Here is a 27,397-nt window from a genome sequence, read left to right as displayed (position 1 = left end):
AATTTTTATTTTCAAGGTGTGTTTATTTCTTCTGCAAACCCGACAATATGGGTTGCCTACCCCCCATTTCGTAATACGAAGTTCAATGCCATCAACGTGGATCACGCAGCACGAGTTCTCTTCCTCTTTCGTATTTGGACTGCGGACAAGGTAAGTTGTGTTCGCTACGACCGACTAAAACATCTGCAAAATGGCTGGGGTCAGAGTGGTCTAAACCGCACAATATCCTATCCAGCAAGTGGTTGGAGGTTCATATGAATTTATTTAGCGTCTAAATTATCAAACACAACACAACAAATTCCAATCTGAGTTATTAACTCAAGAAAAGGTCAATGAAAAGAATGTTCACCAAGTGTTTCGATTCGGTTTGTTCATGGGTAGCCATCACTACCCGTCTATGGCGCTGCACCCAGTTGGAATCAACAAGCAGTGGGCATGTACAACGGTGAAACAGGTCGGTACAGATACAGCGATTGTACCGAGTTGCTTGCATGGTTCAAGCGCTGTACATGCTGACAGACATACAATGTTCGAAGTACAACACTAGTACACTTGTATGTCTGCCATAAGCAGTGTTGCAACACGTACATATTTATCTGGATAGGTACAGATTTTTTCGTTATTTTTGGTACAGATTCTGTACGGTGCAGAGTACAGATTTTCGTCGGAAAGTACAGATTGGTACAGATTTTCGTACATTTGAACAAAGCTACATTAACGGGGGACCCCTGTCTGGAAAGTCGAAAAAATCGAATTTTTGTTTTTGGCATTTTTGGGGGAAGCTTATGCCCTCAAAAATGTTGTTCTGAAATGATTTTTCTATATTTAATTTCGTTGGGAAGTTACAGCCAAAACTTTGAAGTCACCTCAAGGGATATGGTATTGCTGTACAAACTTTTAAACGCGTTTTTCTCGAAACCATGCTTTTTTTCAGCTGGTGGTATCGATATCTCAGGATCTACTCGACCGATTCGGCTGAAAAATTATGTAAACATGAATTATCGAAAGCGTTACATAGCCGTTTTTTGATATCTCATTTTTTCGATTTTTTATGAATTTCTAACCATCGATTTTTTATGAAAAATAACTCATTTTCAATAAAAATGGCCACCATTTTGACAATTTTCAAAAACCCATATGTAATGCCATGGACAGACATACAATAGCGTTTAACGTGCACAGCGTTGTACAGGTACCACGGTAGCATGACACACATACTTTGGTTGTACATTGTACCGCATGTCAAACTGACGATCAGAAATTTGACCAATTTTCACCACATATTTCAAAGAAAAAGGTTTTTATTTAGTCTCTGAGCTATCAAACACAACAAACAAGTTTCCAATCTGAGTTATTAACTCAAGAGAAAGTCAATGAAAAAAACAGGAAGTGGGTTATATCTATGGTATAACCGCAAGGGTGACGTATGAATATCGTTGATTTGGTGATCATTTGATTGAAGTTGAATCTGAATCCATTCTGAATGAATGAATAAATGAATATTTGGGGGACTTCGAAAACGAGAGCGTTAAGTTGGAGGCACAAGGTTTAATCTTCAGAAGCTTTCCTGCTAATTGCACTTGATTGACAAATCACAAAACAAAATGTACTGTGGCCAAATACAGTATTATATGAATAGAAAACATTAAAATAAACTCATTCGCTTGAATGTAAATTCAATTTCAAGGGGAACTGGCAGATTATTTTTCAACAACGATCACTTATTTCCGGATTCTTCTCGATAACAACCAAACAAAGAGTTGCGCGCGTATATATGGGTGTATGGCGGCTGCTTCGATGCATCAAACGGAACCAATTTTCGATGCTGGTACTTTCTTGGCAGTTTTCTCTTCTCCTCATCATGGATTGTCTCTTCTGCGCTCCCTCACAGTTCGAAACATACTGAATGCGTTTCACCACCAGAATATCGCTTAAGTATGCTTTTTGACCGTGATTGAATCGAGAGAAGGTGTGGTTTACGATGGCAATTTGGAAGGCAAACTAGAGGCGAAATTCTTTGAGTTTGAAACTTTCAGCGACTGAGCAATAACCGATTGAAAATTATATGATTTTCGCGATGCTAAACATTTTTCGTTGCGCGCGCATCCTATATTGGATACGAAAATATTCTACTGATGGGGAAGAATAATCTTCAGAAGCTTTCCTGCTAACTGCACTTGATTGAAAAATCACAAAACCTAATGTATTTGGTCGCAGTATCATATTGATAGAAAACATTAAAATAAACTCTTTCGCTTGAATGTAATTGTCCAATTCCAAGGGGAACTTGCAGATTATTTTGCAGCAACGATTACATCTTTCTAGATTATGCTCGATAACCAGCAAACGAAAAGAGTTGCGCGCGAGTATGTGTGTGTGGAGGCTGCTCCGATGCCTCAAGTGGAACCAATTTTCGATGCTGGTACTTTCTTGGTCGCCTTTTCAGTGGCATGACTCTCCTCCTGATGGATTCCCTTCTGGCCTAAGGTGCACAAACGGGCTCTTGGTGACACCGTTCATCAGCGCTTTCATGATGAATGAAGTTAGCTTCACCACAACAGGGACAACATGCTCCAATCGATGTTCATTTATAACTGAGTGGATTTCCGAGCGACTCTCGCTTATATACCGATTGGTGATTTCAATAGCCTGTTTTGAAAGCAATTTTAAGGTTATTGAAACAAGTTTTTGGATCTAAAAGTAACAAGTATATAACGCGTAGACATTTTATCTTTCGAATGAAGTGTTTATCATACCATTTCTTTCAGTTATTTAGGAGCTATTAACGCTCAAAATCTCGGTCTCCGGCGTAACGTTTTCGTTATTGAAACTTTGATTTTACACCCTGGTATAGAAATGAAAGACGTAGTCCTACGTCAAAAAAGTTTACCAAGTGTTTTGATTCAGTTTGTTCATGCTATCCACCACTAACCATCTATGGCGCTGCGCTCAGAACAACTGTAGCCACGTACAACGGTGAAACAGGTCTGTACAAATACAGCGATTGTACCGAGTTGCTTGCATGGTTCTAGCGCTGTACATGGTGACAGACATACTATTTTCGAAGTACAACGCTAGTACAGTTGTATGTCTGTCAAAAGTATAACGCTTCAGGTATTGTCCTAAGGTTTCAAAATATTCATTGGATTTTTTTCTATGACATCCCGTTGCTTCAGCACCGATACTACCAGCAAGGTACCGATTTTCAGACAGCATCTACGTATCCAGCTGTCAACAGCGTAATAACCATTATTCGTGCATACAAAAAAAAGGAAAATACATCTTCAAATATATCTTAAACATTTTCCAAAATACCCGAAAACTTCACTTTATTCTTAACAAAAAAAAAAAAAAAATCACTTCCAGACAGGGGTACCTTCCTTAAGATCAATGTTGGTTCAGTTACGTTTTAGCCATATATAGCTAGCTGCCATTATAGCAAGTACATGCTACAAAGGTAAGTACAACGACTATGGAGCCCATTTCATCCAGAAATAGTTCAATTCACTAAATTGTCACCAGTTCCTTCCAATGGAGAAGTATTGGACGATAATGGTGCGAAAGCTTAAGATGAAGGTAGCAGTCACCAGCGACATTGACCAGGTGAAGAATTGATGGAACCGGCTGGACAAAACCGTAACTGGAGAAGTTGTACGTCGGCTGATGAGAGGCATCAACATTAAAATGAGATAATTTTTCGAATTTTTTTTTCGAATTCTTCACAATTTTTCGCCAATAATACCGATCCCTGGCTGCAGTTCTCCAACTCCCGGCTGCGCCGATTTTTGCCAAGTCTTGCTCCACCTGGTTCAACCACCTCGTTCGCTGGGCTCCTCCCTTTCTTGTTCCTACCGGATTCGATGCGAACACCATCTTTGCAAGGCAGCTGTCCGGCAATCTTGCAAAATGCCCTGCCCATCGCACTCGTCCAGCCTTGGCGACTTTCTGGATGCTGGTTTCGCCGTAGAGTTGCGCCAGTTCGTGGTTCATTCTCTTTCTTCATACTTCGTTTTCCTGTACACCGCCGTATATTGTTCTGAGCACTCGGCGTTCGAAAACACCTAGCGTTTGTGAGTCCTCTTCAAGCATCATCCATGCTTCGTGCCCATAGAGAACAGCCGGTCGAATTAAGGATTTGTACATGGTACACTTCGTACGGGGTCGGAGTTTGTTGGACCTCCGAGATTTGCGGAGCCCATAGTAGACACGACTTCCATTGACTATGCGTCTTCGAATTTCACGACTGTTGTTGTTGTCAGTTGTTATCTCCGAGCCAAGATAGACAAATTCCTCTACCACCTCGAGCTCGTCGTCGTCGATCACAACACTACCACCAAGAAGAACTCTGTTGCGATCAGTCCCTCCAGCTAGCATGTATTTAGTCTTAGACGCCTTTATCCCAAACCCAATCAGCCCTGCTTCATGTTTCAGTCGGGTATACAAGTCGGCTACCGTCGCATGTGTTCTTCCGATTGTGTCCACGTCGTTGGTGAAGCAGATAAACTGACTAGACTTGTTGAAAATCGTGCCCCGCATGTTGAAGCCCGCTATCCGCATAACATCTTCCAGCGCCACGTTGAAGAGCAGACAGGAGTGTACATCACCTTGTCGAAGTCCTCTGTGAGTTTCAAATGATTCCGACAGCTCACCTGAGATCGGCACACTGCACTGCACACCGTTCAACGTTGCCTGAATCAGTCTTGTCAGCTTTCGGGGAAAGCCGTGTTCGTCCATGATCCTCCATAGCCGTCGTCGGTCGATTGTATCATATGCGACCTTGAAGTCCACGAAGATGTGGTGTGTAGGGACCTGGTACTCGCGGCACTTCTGGAGGATCTGCCGCAGTGTAAAAATCTGGTCCGTAGTCGAGCAACCGGGCATGAATCCGGCCTGGTAATTTCCCACAAATCTACTTACTATTGGCTCACTGTTTCTCGCAATAACGACGATTGATTAATTCCTGTTTTCCAGAAAATATTTGTTTCGATTGAAACAATGGTAAAAAAATACACATTCGAAAGTGTTCTATTTCGAAATGATCTGAGTTTTAATCAAGTATTTCAGTAAATATTCACTGTAGTTTCGAACAGATCCTAACGTTCACTTTATGTTCGACATTCTTTTTTGCATCAATGCAAATGATGTTCATTGATTACAGATAAATTAATTCTAAGAGTTTTTTCCGTTCAATCTTAATCAGAGAGACTGCTGAATCGTGACATGATTCACCGTTTCAAAATCATCCCGCGTTGGATCGTAATCGTATTCATCATGCTGCCGTTGGCTTTGCTTCTCTAACCGCCAAAAAACGAGATTTGCACCAGCAACGGTGACGTTGTGCCAACCCAATCGATCTCGGTGCCAGAGAAAACAACCAGAATGACTGTCGCTCTCTCACACAGATCCTATCTCTCACTCGGAACAATCGCGCGAAATGGCGCGTTTGAATAAAAGCGAGTGGCAGCGATCGCCACTCGCAACAGAACCTGCAGAACCATCGTGATCTCAACCACGCTTCCTTCAACAGTGAGTGCGATCCTATACAGTGCGACAGGAAAACTAAAACAAACCATAGAAACTCGAGGAAAATTCCTGAACGGTAGAAAAACGCATACACACTCCTCTTATCTCCTCCTGCCTGCTGTAAACCTCTAAGCGCGGGTTTATTTTTAACCGAAACAATACTTCAACGCGTGGTGGTGGAAAATCCGGATAGCCCAGTGCCGGTTCCTTTCGAAAGCGCACGCGGTTACACAGAGTTCAGTTTGATTTGAACAGTGAAAGTGAACGGTTCACCGAAAGAACCCTCCCGAAACGAAAAACCAAAGTGCCCAAAAGGTAAGTGAACGCGCTGCTATTTGATCCTCCCGTTCTCGGTGCATCGTGAGTTATGGCTTGATTACGTTCCAATTAATTATAGAACCGTGAATAATTGATTGTTTATCTCTGCCGGTGAGATGTGTTGCATGTGTGTCTGAGTGGTGTAGGTGTTGAGGCGCAAGATTATTTTCATATTCTTGCTCAACGCGGAAATTTGATTTCAGCTAGAAGCTGTGAGAAGGAAATGTGAGAATAGCTTTGTTAATTGAATGACTAACGCGAGTAATGAACGAAGGAATTTGGATGTCTTCTTTAATAATTATCATTCCAATTAGAATACCAAGAGGATAATTGCTCTGTTTCTGGCGGGAGTTCAATTATTTTTTAAATATTTTATTGCCGATTGTACCTTTGAGTTCGTTTCGAAGAGTTAAAACCGTAGGTGACTCATTTTTGAGGCATGCCTTCGTACCATGATCGAAACTTTTATCAATCCCGCTGGCGGGTTCGATAATCATTTCCACTTCGATAAGAAACATTGCAATAAACCGTTATCGACATGGTCTTATTTATTTCTGTTCCAGCGGCCGGCGTTTATAACAACGACTGTGACAGCTGATTATTAACAGTCAAAATTAATCTCACAGCCATGTCATGCATAATTTATGTTTTCCTTCATCTCCTCTTCCCGATGATTGTGAATCATCTCGCGTGGTTAATGACCGCCGCGATGACGGCATCCTGGATACTCTCGCTGAATTGTGTTGAGACTGGGACATTGGAAAGTAGCATTACGCTGGCGTGTCTAGACGAAGGATCAGAGCCAATTGGGAGGAAGTTCAATTAGCTGCTGTGACGCATACTGTTGGTCGTGTGTCGGGAGCATGCAAACGAAGCCAATTGAAAAACATTGTTCTTATTTTGGGAAGTGATACAGTAATTGCAAGAAAACCTGCCATGACTGAGTAATTGATAATCAAGTAATTAAGCTAAATTTCTGGAGCCTTGGGCTGTTTGTTTGTTGCTTTCAGCGCATTAGAAAAATAATTCTCATTTCAAGTAACTAGAATTTAATAATAATTAATATAATTTGAATAATACGATAGCTATAAACCATTCCGAGTATAAAAAAAATCTTTTGTCCTAGGGTTTATAGTTATCGTATCAGTTTCTTCGAAAATGTATGTTCACCATCTTTTTCCTTATACAATAGTTTCGAGCCACTGCGATCTATCCTTGCGCTATGTTTATATAAAGTAATCATTCAGTAACTGAACCAGAATGGAAGCCCAGTTATCGACATTTGCTTTCTGACTGGACCGACATGTAAAACGTCAAAAAAAAAAAAATCGAGGTAGACTTCAAGGAATTGTTTGATTGCTATATATGCACTGTCAGCTCGATCCATCACTATGAATATTAGAAGTAGTTGCTCGAGAATTGCTCCAAGAAGGTGTGATTTGCTTTGAGAAGACCATATCTCGTTAGGCGTAAAAACATTGTTTCCATGGATCTGCAGTCTTTGCTGAATCAATACACTGTCTCGACACAGTGAGTGTTCCAAAGTTTCAGCTTCAGAAGTACAGATGTTTTGGGCGAACATAACGCCTAAATATTTAGTTTGTTTGGAAAGCTCTAATTGTACTTCTCCCAACCATACGCTTCCTTTTTCTGATGACTAGAATTGTGGCTATCAGGGCTATGAAGTCGGAGTCGAGGAATCGGATTTAGAGTCGTAAGGAATTTCATTATATTAGGAGTCGGAGTCGGAGTCGGGAATTTTTTTACCTATTCCGATTCCGACTTCCAGTTAAATGACCCAATAAATCAAAATATTTAGTTCATTAAACGACATTTTATTTCATGATTTTATTAATTTCCTATTCACGTCAGAACCATTTGTTTGTGTGTTGGTTAACCACAGTTCTCTACTTTCTTTATAAGCGGTAAGATAACGATTAGCATGACTGCTGAAATACTCAAGAAGAGCATTGTGGATATGGTCGTGAAAACATCCCGCTGATATTTTTGCCATAGCTTTCATGGCTTTAAACGGGGAAATGACAAACAAAACTTGTAATTTATCTTCAAAGCCAAAGCATCAATTGCATGGTGATTGAATAAGCAAACACTAAAAAAGTGAAATTCGTTAAGAACCGATTTGAATTCGTTGCAGTTAATTAGATACCGTAATAGATGAAGTTTCCGATATGTTCAAGATCTTCAACATGCGTTGCGCCATTCGCTTACTCCAGTAAACGATTCGTGATGGACTGAATGATCGTTCTGATACTTGATTGTTACATTGAGACAAGTTACGATAGCTTACGTTTTCGGACAAGCCCAAAAACGGACGCAATTCCTCAAAGAAAATCCGGGAAAGAAGCAATTCTAGATCAGGCCACTCGCTAAAGGAGTACATATCTCACGAATCAGCGACTGATAGTACTTAGAAATTTCATCAATGATCTGGATGATGAGAATACATCCCTAACCGAGTATCAGTGGAACAAAGCGATCGATCTGGAGAAGCTCCTGTTTCAACCGTTCAACCTAACTAAAACATTTTAGCTTGATGAACTGACACCTGGAAAGTTTATGTTGGAATGCAGAAGTTTGATTTTCCGCCTTTGCAAAATATAATGATCAATTACAGATGGATTTGTACGGGCCATGGCCAAGTAAACTTCTGGCTAACCTTATATTGTTAGCAGCAACTTACATCGATCCAAAGAGCTTAATTTTGCTCAATAAGAGCCAATTCACGATGGCCAAGGAATCACTCTGTGAAACATCGGAACGGAGGAGATGTTGATGCAACTGTCGGCGAATCTTGCAGCGATAATCCTGAGTCTTCATCAGAGAGCACATATTTCGATGCTTACCTGAATAACAAAACAGCAAAACGACGTCACCTCGGAAAAGAGAATAAGAAGGAAAACCTTCTGCATCTTTTGAAATAAAATCTTAGCTTGTTTGCCAGAGTTTGAAAAATATGACCGTTCGTGCAAGCTGACAATACATAAGTGTTTCCAACGTTTCCTGAGCTCATCGTAGATGTTACACGAACGATTACTGCCATGCCACCCACTCAAGCTAGCGTAGAAAGGCTGTTCTCTGCTTTGAAAATTTTGGAGTCAGATCTTCGAGCCTTAATGAAGGACGATTTGGCTGAATCAATTATATTTTTACGAGCATTCTAAATATTATTTAAATTCGTTTATGTTCAAATGCTCAGTTACATAAGTTAAAAAGAGCCAAACTCTTAACTACAATTTTACTAGTGTTTATTAACATTTATCATTAACTCTAAGGTTAATAAGTTGGGAAACCGTTTACTCGCAATCGACTCGAGTTTAGAAGGGTGACATATTTTTTTCATGAAAAATTATTCTAAATTTTGATGTTTATTTTTATTGTCTAATCAGAGAAAATTAACCGTTCTAATGAGAAACCTGGCTTCCAATTATTTCATTTTTTTTAGCAGGAGTTGGAGTCGGTACTAATAATTGTTGGGAGTCGGAGTCGGGAATTTTATCTCCGACTCCACAGCCCTGATGACTATGACTCAGCGTTAATCCTTCAATAACACTGAGTCCTTCCAAGTTGCATCGTTTGAATGTATTCTTTAGAGCTGTCATAGGAAAAAGTATACTCACATTTACCCCTCTCTAAAATGATCGTGTCACCAGCAAATTCAACGAATACAAAGTTACATAAATAAATGAGATAAAAGTTGATGGGTCTGGGCCTAGGGGCACGGACGGGATCTTGACATAGGACTGTGATTGTGTGTAGTAATTGCAATTGAATTAAGTTTTTTCATTGTTCAAAATCTGTATTTCTTTCTTTTTTGATACATCAAATGGAAGCCCTGGAAAATATGCGTGAGAATACTCTTTAGAACAACATACTCGATAATGACATCCTGGACCACAATAACATAAACTGTTAGTAGCAAGTCCTACACAATTGAACGTGGATTGAGCACGAATTGATTGGTCAGCAAACTTCAATCTAATAAAATCTCTATCAACGTTTAACCTTCTGGGCCAGGCTTCTTGTCAAATTTTTGGGGAGAATAGAATAGAACTATCCAATTTCATCTTCAAGATCATTCCTAGATCATCCCTCCATTGATTCTGCCAACTGATAAATGCCTATTATCGACTGTGAATATCCGGGCTAATTGAAGTCTGCGGTTTTGCCCCTGGGCTCGGAAAACACGTCTGACCTCTGCTATGACTGGAGCGAAGAGGCCCCTTTTCCGTTTGACGTGATCAGATGAGCTGTCGGACCGAGCTCTAGGTCTGCTGTTCGGCTTGTTATAAAAGGTGTAAATATGAATGGTGGGATGAACAAGTATGGCGAGACAGTTATAACGGACAGTGCTGCCAATACGCATTCTGGAGCCCACACATCGACAAATCGAGAATAATTCATTATACGCATCTAATCAGCTAACGCCGAATTGTAGGCAAAAAGATTACTCGTTGCGTTGTGGGGAAACTCGAGTGGCAAGTAAAATCGAAATAATATACACATTTGAATCGTCAAATTGTTAACTTTTTCACTATATTCACTGTTCATGTCTTAAGCAAAAAAAAAATGCTGGATAAATTTTCTGTCTAATGGTATAAAACACAATATATGTCGCAATAACGGTTTTGAGTAATATGCGTAAAGTCACCCCCCTATATAGAAATCAAAGACATAGTCCTATGTCAAAACTCCTTTTATTCGTGAGTCCGTTGCTAGAGTCGATCCTTCTGATCTAATTTTATCAGTCTATTGATTGCTATAGCATCCAGTTGGATAAACAATTGCCAAAACTTCATTTTTGCATAGTTTTTTTATATATAGTAACGAGATGCATTCTCAAATACTCCCTCAATACTCAGAAAAGTTGCTAGTTAAATTTTAACAGAGTTAAAAGATTTGTTATAGTTGATTTTTTTCCTTGGCAGTTAGAATATGTTCATTGCACTTCAATTCAATTATGATAATTTGATATGAAGATCAACGATTGTGTCAGTTCATATATGGGTGTTACGCCTCTCAGGCTGAGCACACATTAACATCCAATTGCCTCCTCGAATCTAGTTCAGAGTTCCAGTTCAATGGACGGAGAAAGGGGGAAAAAGAATCCATAGCAACCACTGTTTGAAGAAATAATAAATAGTAGACATAGTTGAAAAAGAAAAATCTAAAGATAGTTGGAAAAGAATTTAGCAGGTGTGCAGTTCGGAAAAAATAAAGACTTAAACTCAATTTAGAAGATTTATGGATTGCCAACTTAGATTAGATAACTTACTTACCTTAAAAATACTCTAACATTATACTCAAAATAATCAGGCTTAGCTAGAAGACAGATTGAATATCCCTGAGTGGGCTTCCTGACAAAAAAGGCAACAGGAGTCACTAAAACGTAAGGCAATTATATCAAAAATATTTCAATGTAACTAACAATCGAATTTCCATTAAAGGAAATTTTAATCTACCCAGCAAACACAGTGGTGATTTGTTTTTCGGAATCGCGCTCCTGTTAGCGAAGCCAACAATGGGTATCAAATTAGAAGAACAATTCACGCTAAACGAATAGTAATAATAATAGGCAAGCTGTTTAAGGAGAACCTTGAATTAATTATCCTATTTTCGGAACTTGGGTATAAGTATTGGATGTGTAAGCCACAATCATCGCGCATTTCAAGTCAATTATCTAATTCCTTGCGTGATGACAATCTGGTCTTTTGATGCAATCCAATTATCAATCCTGTGGTCATGCATTGTTATGTTGAACAGTATTTTGGTGAATCCGAACATTGTTCCCGGGTTGAAAGCGTCAGAGAACAGCTCAGTTCAAGTCGGATGTGAAGAAAGTATTTTCCAGCGCAGAGAGTTGTTTTATTAGGTGGATTACTGAACGTGAAAAATTGTTTCGTAGCAGTTTCTGTCGACGATTCGATTCGATTCGGGATGGGGCTGCATAATATAATTGTGATTTTTTTAGGGAAACTAGGTTTTTGGGAGTGTTGGATATGTGATTTTTTTTGATATCCAATAAATTCAGTGTTTCAGCTACACAGCGAGCAATCAACAGTACATGTTAATGCGGTGAGTTTATTGACCAGACTTCTCAATTTTTATTTCAGTTGCTGTGAGAAGTATACATGGCCCTCCTTGCAAGTACTCGTTCATCAGCCCTTGTCAGTACTATCAAATATTTGCACTAAAGAGTTTATTCTTGATTTTTGGTGGTTTGTTCTCGTCGGGAATAATTTTGAAGCCCTACGTAAACCATGCGATGATAGCTTGGACACTACTCTACTAATTTTTTAATGAGCTTTCCGATTACACAATTTTTTTTCTAGGCGGCTTATGTCAAATGGAAAATCATAATTTTGATCATTTGAAGCTTTTAAGGCAGGTGTATGGCACGATTATCGCTATCTCACTCTACCTACCGTCACCGCCTATCTCACTATCCCTCTGCTGTAAAAGTTCATCATCGACTTCACGATATGTCAGATGGTGGTAAATTGGTAATTCGTGATGACAGAAAAATAGTGTCGACGTCTGGTGGCGACTTCAAATTAGGGCCATAATTTGGGTCCCAAACTCGTTAAAAATATCTATCGGATTAGAATACACGAAGCCGGTCCTTGAAAAACAAAATTTAAATGAAAATTTTCACGTCATGTTATTCAATTACTTGAGACACATATTTCTGACTTTCATTCAACCGTATGGCTATACAATTCCAACATTGTTATTGATTTTTTTCATTATAATATAAAGTTGTCTTCATAAACAATTTTCGTACGAGGGTTTTTCTCCAACTGCAAACAAAAATGTTTTTAATTTAAATAGAATACTAATTTGATATGGAAAAGCTCGATTATCCAGAGTATTTTAGTTTTGACTTTTTTTCAATTTTGTTTTATCAGAAATTTTGAACAATTTGTTAATATACTTTATAAATATGATTATTTGAACAACATTAACAAAATTGAACGTAACTAGGTGAAGTAGGGAGCTAGGGAATAGGGACTGTTCCTTACAACTAGTCTCGATTATCCGCAGTAGATTTATATACACTCTGTTCAACTTCTATAAGACCACCCTGAGCTATTTCGCTGCAACACGAACAGTTAGAATTTCAACAAGATACATTCATACATTGTTGAGTTGTTTGTTTAATTATTGTGCTTAACTATGATAATTTCAGCTGTCCAGTTTCTATAAGATCATTTCAAAATTTATAAGTAATATTTATCAATGAGAAATTCAAAATGATCGGCTGATTTACACGTCAATAATTGGCAACCATGCGATTTCGGCCAGTAACCTGGCAAATCCATGTTGGAATACCAAACCAAATGCTGCTGAAAGATTTTCTCGATATTTTTTTTCAAGTTTCCGAAATTGCAACCTTGAGCTCTTCAATCGTGGTGTATTAATCCATTGTTTAGTTACCTTGCTGATATTAATATGATATGATATGTGAATTTTTTGTGACGATATCCACGCAAAAACGGTAGGAGAAAGGATTCCAGAACATGTATGTAATCCTTGAATGATGTGAAAGCTATCTTGAGCTGAGCTATCCGGTTGCACTGAATCCCGCCCAAATCATGACGAGCCTCCACCAAAATTCCAGGTTGAAATATTCCTTCTTCCGTAAATCACGCCAACATCCATTGAAACCACCAGGTGGATGATCCTGAACTGTTATTCATCAGTGAAGATAACCTATGCATTGAAGAACTTTTCGTTATGGTATACAGGTCGGGCTCGATTATATACAGACTCGATTATATACAGACTCGATTATATGTAATTCGATTATATACAATTTTGGACTCGATTATATACAGTCTGAAATTTTTTATGTTTCAAAAATGGCTTATTTCAAGAAGAAATGTAACCTTTCAGCGTTAAGGTGAAGTTTAAGTGTCTGTTACATGTACAGTGGGGTAAAAATCGTGATTTTTGAATATTTTGCTTGAATTTTCACCAGGAATTGTTTATATCGATATCGCAGCCAAATTAAGAAAGATAAAAGTTAGGCGTCAAAGAACAAATTGTAGAGCGGTTGAAGAACTTCAATTTAATTGATAGAAACAGTCTAGTTTTATATAGATTTTTAGGATAAAATCAGTAATAACACATTAAAAATTATTAACTTTTAAGTTTTTCACTTCCAAAATGTTATTAAAATTCACTAATTTAGTTGTTCGACTACTATATCCTGTACTAAATTTTCTCATTTTTCAAATGAAAGCATCAGAATCGTCTTCCGTAGCGTACTTTTTAATGTAGAGTCAGTTTGAGGAAACAGAGCAAAAAAAAAGTTCTATAACTCTGTCATTGTTGAAATTCGAACATATGCGTATTAGGATTTTTTTCATCAAATATCGTCTATCACCTCCTGAGATTATCTGGATAAATTATTTTTTTTCATGTGAGAATGGTGTTATCTGACTTTAAGGGGATGAATGAAAAATCAAATTCTTCTTTTATTTTCAAAAATCGAAAAATACATGCAAAAAAACAAATCAAAGAAAAAAAAATTTTTGACTCGATTATATACAGGATTCGATTATATACAGTGAAAAGAAATCAAAAACTGTATATAATCGAGTCCGCACTGTATAGCAAAATGTATTCTTTTGGAAACATTCTTTGTCACAACATACCATGATCCACTGTCGGTTCATGTGAGCTTTGGCAAAACTCAGACGTCTTCCGATGTGAGATGGTGTAAGATGAGGAGCTTCAACCTTTTAAGCCCTCTTTATGTGAGGATTTTTTAGCGAAACTTGACGAATAACATTTAAATTGAAATTTTGCCTCATTTGCATAAGCGATTTTGAGGTATTCGAAGCTGTTCTAGATTTTTCCCGATTATTCCGGTCAGAGAGCTTCGATTTACGTGGAGCTCTCTCCTTCTTACCGTATCCTTGAGGATTCGTCAAATAATTGAACACTACTTGATGGGATCGTCCAATCCGACGAGAAATTCCTCTGATACCAACATTTTCTTGGTGAAATGCATCGATTTGTTTTTCTTTTCTCTCCGTGAGCCCTTTTCCCTTCGGCATTTTCCAGATTTATTGATTAAAACAACTAAAACAACGAAAAATGTAACTGGTCTTATAGAAACTGGACACTTGAAAAATACAAAACCTTTCAATAACCCTCAGCGCTTACACACACACATATGAAAATCATGCAGTGTATGGTAGTCACCAATACCAATACACTAGAATATAAGGTGAACCATTGTTTGTTCACAATGGCACAAAGCAGCAAGATCATCACCTGGTCTTATAGAAGTTGGACAGAGTGTACGTTGAAAATTTCAAATTTGAATGTATACATCGATTTAATATTTAAACATACCTAATATGATAATTTAATGAAACATGTGTGTAGAGAAGATGAGCAGGGTCCGTTCAGTATGTTCAAATCCGGTTATCCACAGTGTGTCATCTAAAAATTACATCTTAATAAGCGTTGTTAGTCTATTCGATGTTTGCGCTATCGAAATTGATCTTTGTTCGTAAGTGGAAATGGATTTTCAGGCGAAATAACGCATTTCCATATCTTATATCTATATAAATAAAAAATGTAAGGAAAAATCTGTTGGTAAGCGGAAAACCCGAAGAAGGGATGGTCTGATTTTACCCTCCTGTATTTTGTTGTAATCCTCTCTTCTCGTAGATCAATATAGTAGAGAGAAAACCCGGAAAATTTTCGGAAAACTCTGAAGGAAGGTCGAAAAATTCGGAAAATTGAATTCCCACATGATCGAAAATTACATCATAATAAGCGTTGTTAGTCCATTCGATGTTTGCGCTATCGAAATTGATCTTTGTTCGTAAGTGGAAATGGATTTTCAGGCGAAATAACGCATTTCCATATCTTCTATCTATATAAACAAAAATGGAAGGCCAAATGTGTTGATGTGCCCTAAACCCGAGGAAGGAATGGTCCGATTTGAGCTGTCTTTATTTTGTAATATTCTCTGTATCAAATATGTATTCCATGCAACGGAGAAACATGTTATTTCCAAATGCTTGAAGAATCTTGAACGAGAAAGTATTCAAATCAAAAAATCTATTTTGGTCGGGACGAAGTTTGTCGGGTCAGCTAGTATATAATATGATTGTTAGAATAATTAGGGACGTAGTAAGGAAAACGAAAAGTTGGGGTAGGAGTGATGAGATTGTTGCAAACAATACAAAATAAGTGATAAACCATTGAATCCGCTCGGATACTCCTTTGGCTTATTGAATTCTCAAGAGATGCCGTCTTAGCATCTTCATATGTTTCGATATTTTCGCAGAATAGATTTAATTGAACTTGTTTGGCGAATTATAATTTATTTCGATTTAAAAACAAATTCATGAGTAACGATGTGCATCAGAGTGCCAATGAAAATGGTCATCTCAAATTCACGAATGGGATTTCCTGAATATGCAAAATATGCAAAAGTGGCAACATTGCTATGATGCGGAACAAAACTGTGTGTGATAATTATTTTCCATTATTGATATAGAGTGAGCGGAAAGGTTAGGATTGCAGAAAAATTACTATGTAGGAACTACGTGCTCAAAGTATTTAAATAACATCAACTCATAATTTTCATTCAAATTTCAACAAACACGAATTCGAACACGAACACGAAAGATTAAATTCAACTTGTTGAAAAATCTTCCCGACTTGGCAAAACAGCGTTTGCTGAACTTGTTCAACAAGTTTCTGGAGCTGAATATTGTCCCGCATGACTGGAGACAAGTGAGAGTGATAGCCATACGAAAACCCAACAAGCCGGCTTGCGATCACAACTCGTATAGGCCGATTGCAATGTTATCCTGTATTCGCAAATTGTTAGAGAAAATTATTCTACTTCGTTTAGACAAGTGGGTCGAAACGAACAATTTGCTGTCAAATACGCAGTTTGGCTTCCGCCGAGGTAAAGGGACGAATGATTGTCTCGCGCTGCTATCTTCTGAAATCCAAATCGCATTTGCTCGCAAAGAACAAATGGCTTCCGTTTTTCTCGATATCAAAGGGGCATTTGATTCAGTTTCCATGGAAATTCTCTCAGAGAAGCTTCATAATCGTGGACTTTCACCAATTCTGAATAATTTCCTGTACAATTTACTGTCAGAAAAGCACACGAATTTCTCTCATGGCAACTCAAAATCTTCTCGTTACAGTTTTATGGGCCTACCGCAAGGCTCCTGCCTAAGCCCCCTCTTGTACAGTTTTTACGTCAATGATATGGATGATTGTCTAACTAGAGACTGCACGCTGAGACAACTTGCAGACGATGGAGTTATTTCCATCACGGGTACTAATCCCGTCGCTCTGCAAAAGTCGTTGCAAGATACCATGAACAATCTGTTCACGTGGGCCCTCAAGCTGGGTATCGAATTCTCTACGGAGAAAACTGAAATGGTCGTTTTTTCTAGGAAGCACGAACCCTCCCAATTCCAGCTTCACCTATCCGGCAAAACGATCCAACACTCTATGTTTTTCAAATACCTGGGTGTATATTTTGATTCTAAGTGTACCTGGGGGAGACACATTGCGTATTTGAAACAGAAATGCCAGCAAAGAATCAATTTTCTCCAAACAATTACCGGAACATGGTGGGGTGCCCATCCAGGAGACCTCATTCAGTTGTACAAAACAACGATATTGTCAGTGTTAGAATATGGCAGTTTTTGCTTCCGATCAGCTGCCAGGATTCATATTCTCAAGCTGGAGAGAATACAATATCGTTGCTTGCGTATAGCCATGGGGTGTTTGCATTCGACACATACGATGAGTCTCGAAGTTTTGGCAGGAGTACCCCCGCTTACTCTTCGGTTCACAGAATTATCCTACAGATTTCTCATCCGTTGCAAGATCATGAATCCATTGGTGATTGATAACTTCGAAAATCTACTCCAGCTGACTCCTCAGTCAAGTTTTATGTCTTTATACCATGAGTACCTTACCCACGACGTGCACCCTTCACCAGGCATCTCCAACCAAGTTTGCTTCCCATACTTTTGCAATTCCTCTGTTATTTTTGATCTGTCCATGCGACAAAAAATCCATGGAATACCAGATCACCTACGCTCCAATGTTATTCCGTCGATATTTTCGGAAAAATATGGGAAAGTTGGATCTGATAAAATGTTCTTTACTGACGGTTCATACATAAACGGGTCCACTGGCTTCGGCATCTTCAATGAAAATTCCAGTGCCTCTTTCAAACTCAAAGATCCTTGTTCCGTGTATGTCGCAGAAATGGGTGCGATATACTATGCTCTAGGGATCATTGAAACACTGCCCATCGACCATTATTTTATTTTTTCAGACAGTCTCAGCTCAATAGAGGCAATCCGCTCAATGAAAGTTGATAAACGCTCATCTTATTTCCTAACAAGAATAAGACATCTATTGAGTGTTTTGGTCGAAAAATTATTCAAGATTACCTTAGCATGGGTTCCCTCTCATTGCTCGATTCCGGGGAATGAGAAAGCGGACTCGCTAGCTAAGGTGGGCGCTTCAGAAGGCACACTTTTTGAAAGGCAAATTGCCTATAATGAATTTTTTCACATTCCTCGTCAGGACACACTCGTTAGTTGGCAGCGCATGTGGAGTGAAGATGAGTTCGGTCGTTGGTTACACACGATTATCCCTAAGGTCTCGACGAGTGCATGGTTTAAGGGATTGAATGTAGGTCGTGATTTCATTCGCGTGATATCTCGGCTTATGTCCAATCACTACAACCTAAACGCGCATCTCTATCGCATTGGGCTCGCAGCAAACAATCTTTGTGATTGTGGCGATGGCTACCACGACATCGAGCATGTTGTCTGGTCGTGTATCCGGTTCCATGCTGTTCGCTCTCAGCTCTCTAGAGCACTGAGAGCAAAAGGCAGACAATCGGATATCCCCGTCCGGGATATCTTAGGTAGCCGGGATCCTGATCTTCTGCTTCATCTATACCTGTTCCTCAGAAACGCCGATGTCAACGTTTAATGATGTTTCCTTCGTTGTGTCCCCGTTTCATATCCCTCCTAGCGATCGATAAACATTTACTTAGTCGCGGCAATACATACACACACTCTTTACAGATGCACGGGCCAAAGGTTGTGCAGTCCACTGATCATTCAACAAGAGCCAAAGGTTGTACCGCTCATGACAACTCTACACGAACTGATGATTGCGCCGGCTAGTGACCATTCTATCCTGGATTCCTCGAGTCGAGAAAGACGCACCACGCTAGATATGGGGTACAGACTAGGGAGCGTTGCTGATTAATGGTCAGCTGCATCCCAATAGGAAGTAGCCCGTGTCGGGCACACGTATAGAGCATCGAAGACTGCAACATACCAATTATGAGAACACTTGTAATACTAACCTCGAGCCAACCGCGAGTAATCGGTTACATATTACTAACATAGTTGTAAGACAAAATATGTCAAAATATTGGACTCCCGGCCCCGTCAGGCTAACGCCACATGTGCCTTAATAAAAAATATATTTTGGGAAAAAAAAAAAAAAAAAAATTTTGAAATGCATTCGGGCCTGCTAATGTGGTAGAAAGTAAATAGTTTTACAAATACGGATGAATTATTTTGACGTTCGTTTTGCGTCAAATCAACATTGCCACTTTTAAAAAGGCGATCTCGATCGGATTGCGAAATTTCTAAACTCGTCCGTGTTCCGGAATAGGAGTGATTGTGAACGAATATTTGACCGAAAATGCAACGAATGTGATTGAACAAGCACAATTTCTTCGCCACTTTTATCACATGCAATCGCTCGGGAATGACTTTGCGGGTAATTTGCAATGCTGAAACAAGCTCTTCTTACGTTTGGCATGGATCCTCATCGAGCGGACTGTTGTATCTATGGAACGCTGAACCCATCGATTATGAATCCTTTCCTGATTCAAGTTCGAATCTCAAGAAAAAACTGCAAAATGAAAGACAATCCATGCTGCTCGGAATTATGAGTCAGTGACAAACATGGTATTCGGAATTTGAGTCAAGTACATTTGGAAATATTGTTAGTTTTGTACCCTGAATAGTTATTTACAATTCAATTTTATTGCAATCTCCCTCTGACTCTATCTCAGTCAAAAAACAAATTACTTTCGCGAAACAGTACCATTCTACGTAATGAGACCATATTTAATTGTCAACAATATTTTAAGTGCATGGAATTTGAAACAAAACGGTACCAGCATAGAATCTTAACAAATTGTATTTGCAAAAATTAAAATACTGTTGAAAGAAAAATTAATTCATTCTAGATTCTAAAATTATCAATTCTAATTAGTAAAATGTAAGTCAACTGGGAGCCGAAGCTAACTTGTTGGAGTGATTTTGAAAAATACTTAAATTCCTTACGTTCTTCTCAATAGCCTAACTACAGGGTGGGCCATTTAAAGTGGAAGGATTTGTTTTTGCAATTGCAAAGAAGTGGAATTTTAATTTTTTTTTTGAAATTCATTTATTTTGGTCCAAGGAGATTTGTTCTAACTACTTTTTGATTATGATATCTCGTAAATGACCGCCTCTGGCCTTGACCGCAAAATGTGCCCTTTTTTCGGCATTTTCCATCACTTTGCCCAATGTTTCGGCCGATATGGCAGCAATTTCTTGTCGGATATTGTCTTTCAGCGCAGCCAGGGTCCTTGGTTTACCAGTGTATACCTTGGATTTTAAATATCCCCATAAAAAAAAGTCAGGAGGCGTCAAATCAGGTGATCTCGGTGGCCAGTCATAATCGCCGTTTTTCGATATTAAACTTCCGGGGAACATTTCGCGCAATAATTTGGTCGTGGCAGCCGCTGTATGGCATGTAGCGCCGTCTTGTTGGAACCAGTAATTGTCCAATTCATTTTCACGAACAAATGGCAATAAAAAATCGGTTATCATTGTCCGATAACGCTCCCCATTCACGGTTACCGTTGCTCCATTTTCGTTTTCAAAGAAGTACGGGCCGATGACTTTATCGGCATAAATGCCACACCACACAGTAACTTTTTGGTCGTAAAGAGGCTGCGTTTAGATGAATTGAGGGTTTTCAGTAGCATAAAACCGACAATTTTGTTTATTCACTCCTCCATTCAAGTTGAAATGCGCCTCATCAGACATTATGATTTTTTGCCAAAAGCCACGTTCATTTTTGGCCATTTCGATGATCCATTTCGCAAAATCAAGTCGACGTGGTAAGTCAGATGGGTTAAGTTGTTGAGCCATTTGAATTTTATACGGAAACATTTTCAACACGAATTATGCGTCGGAGAGTGGTTCGAGCGATGCCTAACTCTTGCGAATGATGGCGAGCTGAAGTCGATGGAGTCTCTGCAACACTGGCTCGAACGGCATCAATATTCTCGTCGAAACGTCTTGGTCGTTGTCTGGACAGATGACTGGCATTACCGACACTACCAGACGATATAAATTTGGCATATAATCGACGTATAGTGTTGTCTCCAGGCGATGTTTTAACTTTATTTTTATTTTTCCACGCACGTTTAGTTAACACAATTGAGAAGTTATTTTGAATGTACAGCTGAACAATTTCAGCGCGTTGTTTAGGTGTGTATTGTTCCATGGTTAAAATTGTACTGAAATGACGCTTCCAACGCGGTATGACATTTGTCAAAACATCTCAAGACATCTCTGTCAAAAGTTATGGGGTTGCCAGATGCTTCCACTTTAAATGGCCCACCCTGTATTAGGCTGGATGTTTTTAATTTATCTTTATATGTTATCTGTTATCTATCTTATGGATCCCGCAATCATTACTTTCATTATTTTTGTTTTTCATTATATAGCAATATGTCAATTAATTAAATCATCAAACGTTGAAACACTTAATTTTAAAAAAATCAACAAATAGTTTTTCCGCAAATTTACAAAAAAAGACGGGTGGGTAATGTCGGGGACATAACCGGAGTGACGTAGGACTATAAAAAGGGGACAGCTTTTGTTAAATATATATTTTAAATATATTGTTTTATTTTCTTCTCCTACGTGAATACCTACCTATCTACCTGAAAAATGGATTAGTTTACTGTTTACTCTTTATGAATATGTTGAGGGTTGAAAAGAACCTTTGGTGTTGTGTTTTTGTTATCACTCGATATTCCCATCTTGTTCGGTTAAACCTTCCTGTTTAGCTATTGCGTTTGCCACTCGCCACAGCTTTCACAGTTGGAAAATTTCTTCCTATCCAGCTTGTGACATATTGTTCAGTAAATTACATTTAATGCGACGTGCCGGAGAAACACTTTGCCACTCACTGAAACTAATTGTTGCCTTGATGAGCGCCGAACTGAAGCTGCTCTGTTCTTGATGCGGGTTTTCTGATTGTCGTGAGCAGCTTTGCAAGCCAACTCGAGCACTCCGATGGCCGAAACTCTATAATCGCTGTTAGGTATACTGGTGCTCCGGCACCAATCCGTTCGGCCTAGTTACCCTTGCGGAGCAATCAGTGAATGCGACCAACAGGGAACTGGAGACCTGCACGGTTCGAGTGAGACTTTGCCTTTCCCTTAACTTGTCCTCCTTTGTTACGTCCACGATGCCGATGCCGTACAACCACACGGGTTTACGGTTTGAAAGAAAATAAGATATTTTTTTGGGGTCCGCGTGTTTTATACTCTAGCGGTACACACTCACAGGATAGAGACAAATCGGCAGACTCAGCCAGAGGGGCGAGTCCAACGAGACGAACTAATGAGCGTTAAAAGGGAGCGATGGCAAAAAAAATACATAGAGGCGAATAAACTGCAAAGTTTAAAGCCTCTTAAAAACAAAAAAAAAAACAAAACAAGAAAGAAGAAGAAGAAAAATACATTCATTACGATTTGTTCGCTCGTTGGATTCACATGCAGGCTAAAAAGGGTCCTTTTCAGGATCACAAAATTATCTTCAATCTAAAGAGTTTATTGTTTTGTTGTCACTCGATATCCCCATCTTGTTCGGCTAAACCTTCTGTTTAGCGATTGCATTTGCCACTCGCCTCAGCTTTCACAGTTGGAAAATTTCTTCCCATCCAGCTTGTGACATATTTTACAGTAAATTACATTCAATGCAACGTACCGAAGCGCCACTCAGTGTCGCATTGGAGGCGATTTGAACCTGTAATTGAACATTTGCGATGACAGTGGTACAGTGTCGACTTTCAATGTGCGGTCATAATTTGGATCTCTATGTTTACAAAAATGTCCAACTAAATAAGTCGCATTACATGTCCGTCCAATTAGCTAAATGTCGAACTAATTGTAAATTACTGTACTTTCAATCTGGAAACAATTTAAGAGTTGGTGAAAATTGAATAATCTTGAAAGTCCCCAACTATCAATAAGCTCAGAACTACTGCCAAATTCACATACTCATCAGATCCTGGCAAACAAATTATGAAAACATCAATTTGTGTTTTATTATTATTTTGGATAATGTTTTAGAACGCATTGAACTTTATTTCCTAAACTCTTTTTTGGAAGGTTTAATGGCCCTGAAAAGCGCCTTGTTATCACTTCGGCGGCCGAAACTATATAACGGCGGCTAGGTGGACTGGTGCACTGGTACTAACGCGCTCGGCCTAGCTACCCTTGCGGGGAACTCCATATCAACACGGTTCGAGCGGGATTTTGCCTTTCCCTTCACTTTTCCTCCTTTACCATGTCCAGACATGGGTGCTTGGGTTGGTTTGTTGATGTGTTGTGATGCGAACCGATGTGGTGTACGGTTTGAATGAGAATGATCGTTACGGCAGCGGAGCGGGGATTTTTAAGCTGACTGGCTGGCTCGAGAATTACGCATGTGCGAGACTGCGACCAATGTTTCGTTCATTTTTTTCTTTTTCCTTTCCAATCGTGCTTCATTCTATTTCGCTGCTGTTCTGGTTGCCCGTTTTGGTCGGTACGATTTGAGGAGCACAAAATGGACCAATCAAAAATGGGCACATAGTGAATTTTGAGAATGCTTGATATTTCACAATTATTCAATTATTTATCTCAAGAAAAATGAAATGTTATTCGTTATGATAGATGCGTAGATATATTTCCTATCAATTGATGCAAAAACCTTTGCGATCTATTGAGAAATGCTCGAGTTATAAGCGTTCCAAATCTTGCATTTTTTCCTACTTGTTCAGTGCCTAGATTTCCATTTCACCCCCTATATCTTCCGGTTAGACGTAGTCCTACGTCAAAAATGCAAACGATGTTCTGTTGTCGATCAAGGAATGTAGCGTAAATGTAAATGAAAGAAAGACTTCCAATTGAAGGATTGTTAAATTGTGCCGAGCCGTATAAACAGTAAAATAAAACTAGATCCAAAACAAATTTCTCAGTGGTTTACCTCTGAAAACAGAACTATTTAATGACTGTCACCATAATGACTGTTATCCTATGTTATTTTATTCTACGGATTCAGTCCATCGCATTAATTAAATAAAATTTGCTTCCCAAAGATATTCACACCTCGGTAACATTCCTTGTGCCCACACGGCCGGTACCATCTTCAAACAAAACATTTTGTGTTTGTTATAAAGCTATAAATAAACAGGCCACTCTCGAACCAGGGCGAACATGTTTTGAATTTTCCACACCGCATTAGGTTGGACACGTTAGTTTGTTTGCAACGAAAAGGACAAGAAGCATCCTCTCACGTCATCGTGCTACACTTGACTTAAGTAGGTTACCATTGATGTGTTCCCCCCTCCGACCGGTGTGTCAATGTCGAAACGTTTCCTCGTTCATCATAGTCGAACATTGCGATCTATCATTTGTTTTTTTATCTCTCGTTTTTTCAGACGCTAAATTCCCTTTGAGAAACATCCACTTACCGCAAAGAACAGAAAGGAAACACCAAAATGGCCCTCGTCGAAAGTGCCACCAAGACTGAAATGACCATCACCGAGTCGCAAACCCCGGTCATCTCGAAGGAGGTCACCGTCGAGAAATCCTCCGCCGGAGTGTCCGAGAAGAGCGTAACCCAGTCCAAGAGCTTCGGCAGCAGCAGCGAGAAGGAAATGGTCGAGGAATCGGCGAATTCCATTACCAAATCGTCGGAGAAATCCGCCTCATCGTTCGCCTCCGAGCGGTCCGTATCGGAGAAGGTGTCGGACAACGGATCACTATCCTCGTCGCTGCTTTCCTCGTCCTCGTCGGTGGTCAGCAGCAGTAAAGTCGTGTCCTCCTCGTTCAGCTCGTCCACATCGTCGTCCATCTCGAGCATCAAGTCTTCCTCGTTCGATTCCAGCAGTGCGATCGATGATTTCTTCAAAAACTAAATGTGGTGCGTGCGCTGGACTCTGCATCCTGGGCTGAGCATATGTGTGATCAAATTATCCGAAGGTGATTGCTTGAAGGAGAGGAAATAATAAAAAAAAACATCGTTTGATTGTGAACATATTCTTACGGTTTGTTTAGCTTTGAACTCATCTGGTTCTCGTGAAGAAACTTTATTTTTAAACGTATCTATACCCCACAAACGAAAATTCAATAAAACGTGCGAAAAAAAAACAATAAAAACTGCTCACCTTGTTTGAATAGCCATTAAAAAAAAAGAAACAACCCGACCGCGGCTGTCTGAAGAAGCGGGAAGAAAAACCACATCCAAACATTCCCGCCGCGACGACAAAAATGCTAAAATTAAATGAACGATGTGTTTGGATTTTAAACACCTCACCCAACGAACAACGATCGTTGTTTTGCATCTGCCGAAAGGAGTAACTGCGGCGGGGACAATTCCTGTCTGTCCCCACGAAGCGGAATTCAACGGAGGGACCGTGACTTTTAGCTGTTCCACCGTGCAGTGAGCCGTAGTTGCTAGCAAGTTGGTTACGAATAGGCAGACCTTGTCGAGAGTAATGACACATGCAAAACAGCATTTGCGCGACGTTTCTGAGATTAGGTCGCGTTTTTCTACGAGGTGTGTATTTTGCTGGGACCAGTTTCAGATAGGAACCGTGGGAGCAAAGTTATTCGGAGCAGAGTAATTCGCCCACCCTTGGACAAATAACATGTTTCTTTTATCAATATCAATAAATATATTTGCAATTGCCAGTGTTTAATCCGAGAAACAACTGGGTATACGATAGGACGATTGGCGGAATTAATGCAATATCAACACTCTCTATATCAGTCACTTCCCGAGCCGTTCCATGGCCGTTTTATGTCGTGCTGAGAAAGAAAAAAAAATCAATTTCACAAAGATAGGAACAACCGCTGCCATTGGTACAAAACATTAGATTACTCCAATACCTATTTTCCCTGAAAACTTTACCCAATTATTGAGAATATATTAATGCATCGAAATCCGGACGCTTAAGCGCTTACGATAATAACTTCAACTACTAAAAAATATTGACATATCATAGCATGAAAAATTAGCGTTCCTATAAGATAAGAAGGCCTTCATCTAAGTTATGAATCACAGAATTGCACAAAGTCATGTTATATTTGTTCAAAATTTGAAATTTTCTTTCATCGTGTCGTGATTTTAAATCCGGACACTTTTTATTAAACGGTTTTATTTAGCTTGCCCTGTAATCTGTTTGTATGTTTGTGGCCGCTACAAAATGGTGGATCACATATTTTCTCAAAACTTCATCAATATGGGTTTTCCAAAACTCCACCAATATGGGTATCAAATGGAAGGGGTTGACTAGTACAATACGGTTATTTAAGAAAAAAATGAAAAATGCAAATCTATGATGGCTGTCACTATCTAATGGCGGGCTGCAAATTTTCTCAAAACCCGATAATTATGAGTATCAAATAAAAGGCCTTGAATAGTAGATCACAGTAGATCATGCAAAATCCAAATCCAAGATGGCCGCAATCACAAAATAGCAAATTACTTTATTAAAAGTTTTATGTAGCTTGAACTGTTCGTATGTATGTCGTCTGTAGGGTTGTCCCACTTTAATAGAAATTTGACCAATAGGAACTGACCGAATTTATAAAATACTAGCTGACCCGGCAAACTTCGTCCTGCCCAAAATTTATTTTTCGTTATCACATCCATATTTCCTGACTAAGCGCTATTCATGGGTTCAATCGCAGAATTGTTCATTGATTGAAAAAAAATTACTTTTAAAATTACCTTTCTCTATAAAATTCCTAGTACTTCTACCTAAACTCGTCATTATAATATAAGATTATTTCCAGACACAATTCTCGTTCAAGATTTTTCAACCACTTGCAAATAAAATGTTTCGCCGTTACATGGAATAAATGTTTGATACCGAAAATATGATAGGATGAAGACACCCAAAAAATCAGACAATTCCTCTCTCGAGTTTTGCTCTTATCAACACATTCGGCGATCCATTCATATTTATATAGATAGAAGACGATATAGGAGTGCTTTTTATCACATTAAAATCCATTTCCATTTTCGAAGGAAAATCAATTTCGTTTTCGCAAACATTTGTGTTTCATTTGTATGACAACCTCCCCTTGGAGAGGGGGGAGGAGTGTCGAACCATTATAGAAACGATTATCAATCTCTAAAACCTTTATATGTCAAATTTGATT

General features: G+C 39.1%; 1 protein-coding gene across 1 annotated transcript; it reads left to right on the top strand.

Moving 5' to 3' along the window:
* The first annotated feature begins 5,468 nt into the window (after positions 1 to 5,468).
* On the top strand, positions 5,469 to 25,390 carry LOC129769937 (uncharacterized). Its single transcript, XM_055772475.1, has 2 exons — positions 5,469 to 5,838; positions 24,667 to 25,390. Exon 2 carries the CDS (start codon positions 24,727 to 24,729, stop codon positions 25,144 to 25,146), a length of 420 nt encoding a protein of 139 aa, XP_055628450.1. The 5' UTR covers positions 5,469 to 5,838; positions 24,667 to 24,726; the 3' UTR covers positions 25,147 to 25,390.
* Positions 25,391 to 27,397: the final 2,007 nt, after the last annotated feature.

Source organism: Toxorhynchites rutilus, chromosome 2 (genome assembly GCF_029784135.1).
Source record: "Toxorhynchites rutilus septentrionalis strain SRP chromosome 2, ASM2978413v1, whole genome shotgun sequence".
Classification (NCBI taxonomy): Eukaryota; Metazoa; Arthropoda; class Insecta; order Diptera; family Culicidae; genus Toxorhynchites; species Toxorhynchites rutilus.
The sequence above is the reverse complement of the archived record's forward strand: the minus strand, read 5'-3'. Positions and strand labels throughout refer to the sequence as shown.

Excerpts from the sequence above, each read along its gene's own strand:
- LOC129769937 (XM_055772475.1), top strand. The coding sequence starts at position 24,727 with ATGGCCCTCGTCGAAAGTGCCACCAAGACTGAAATGACCATCACCGAG.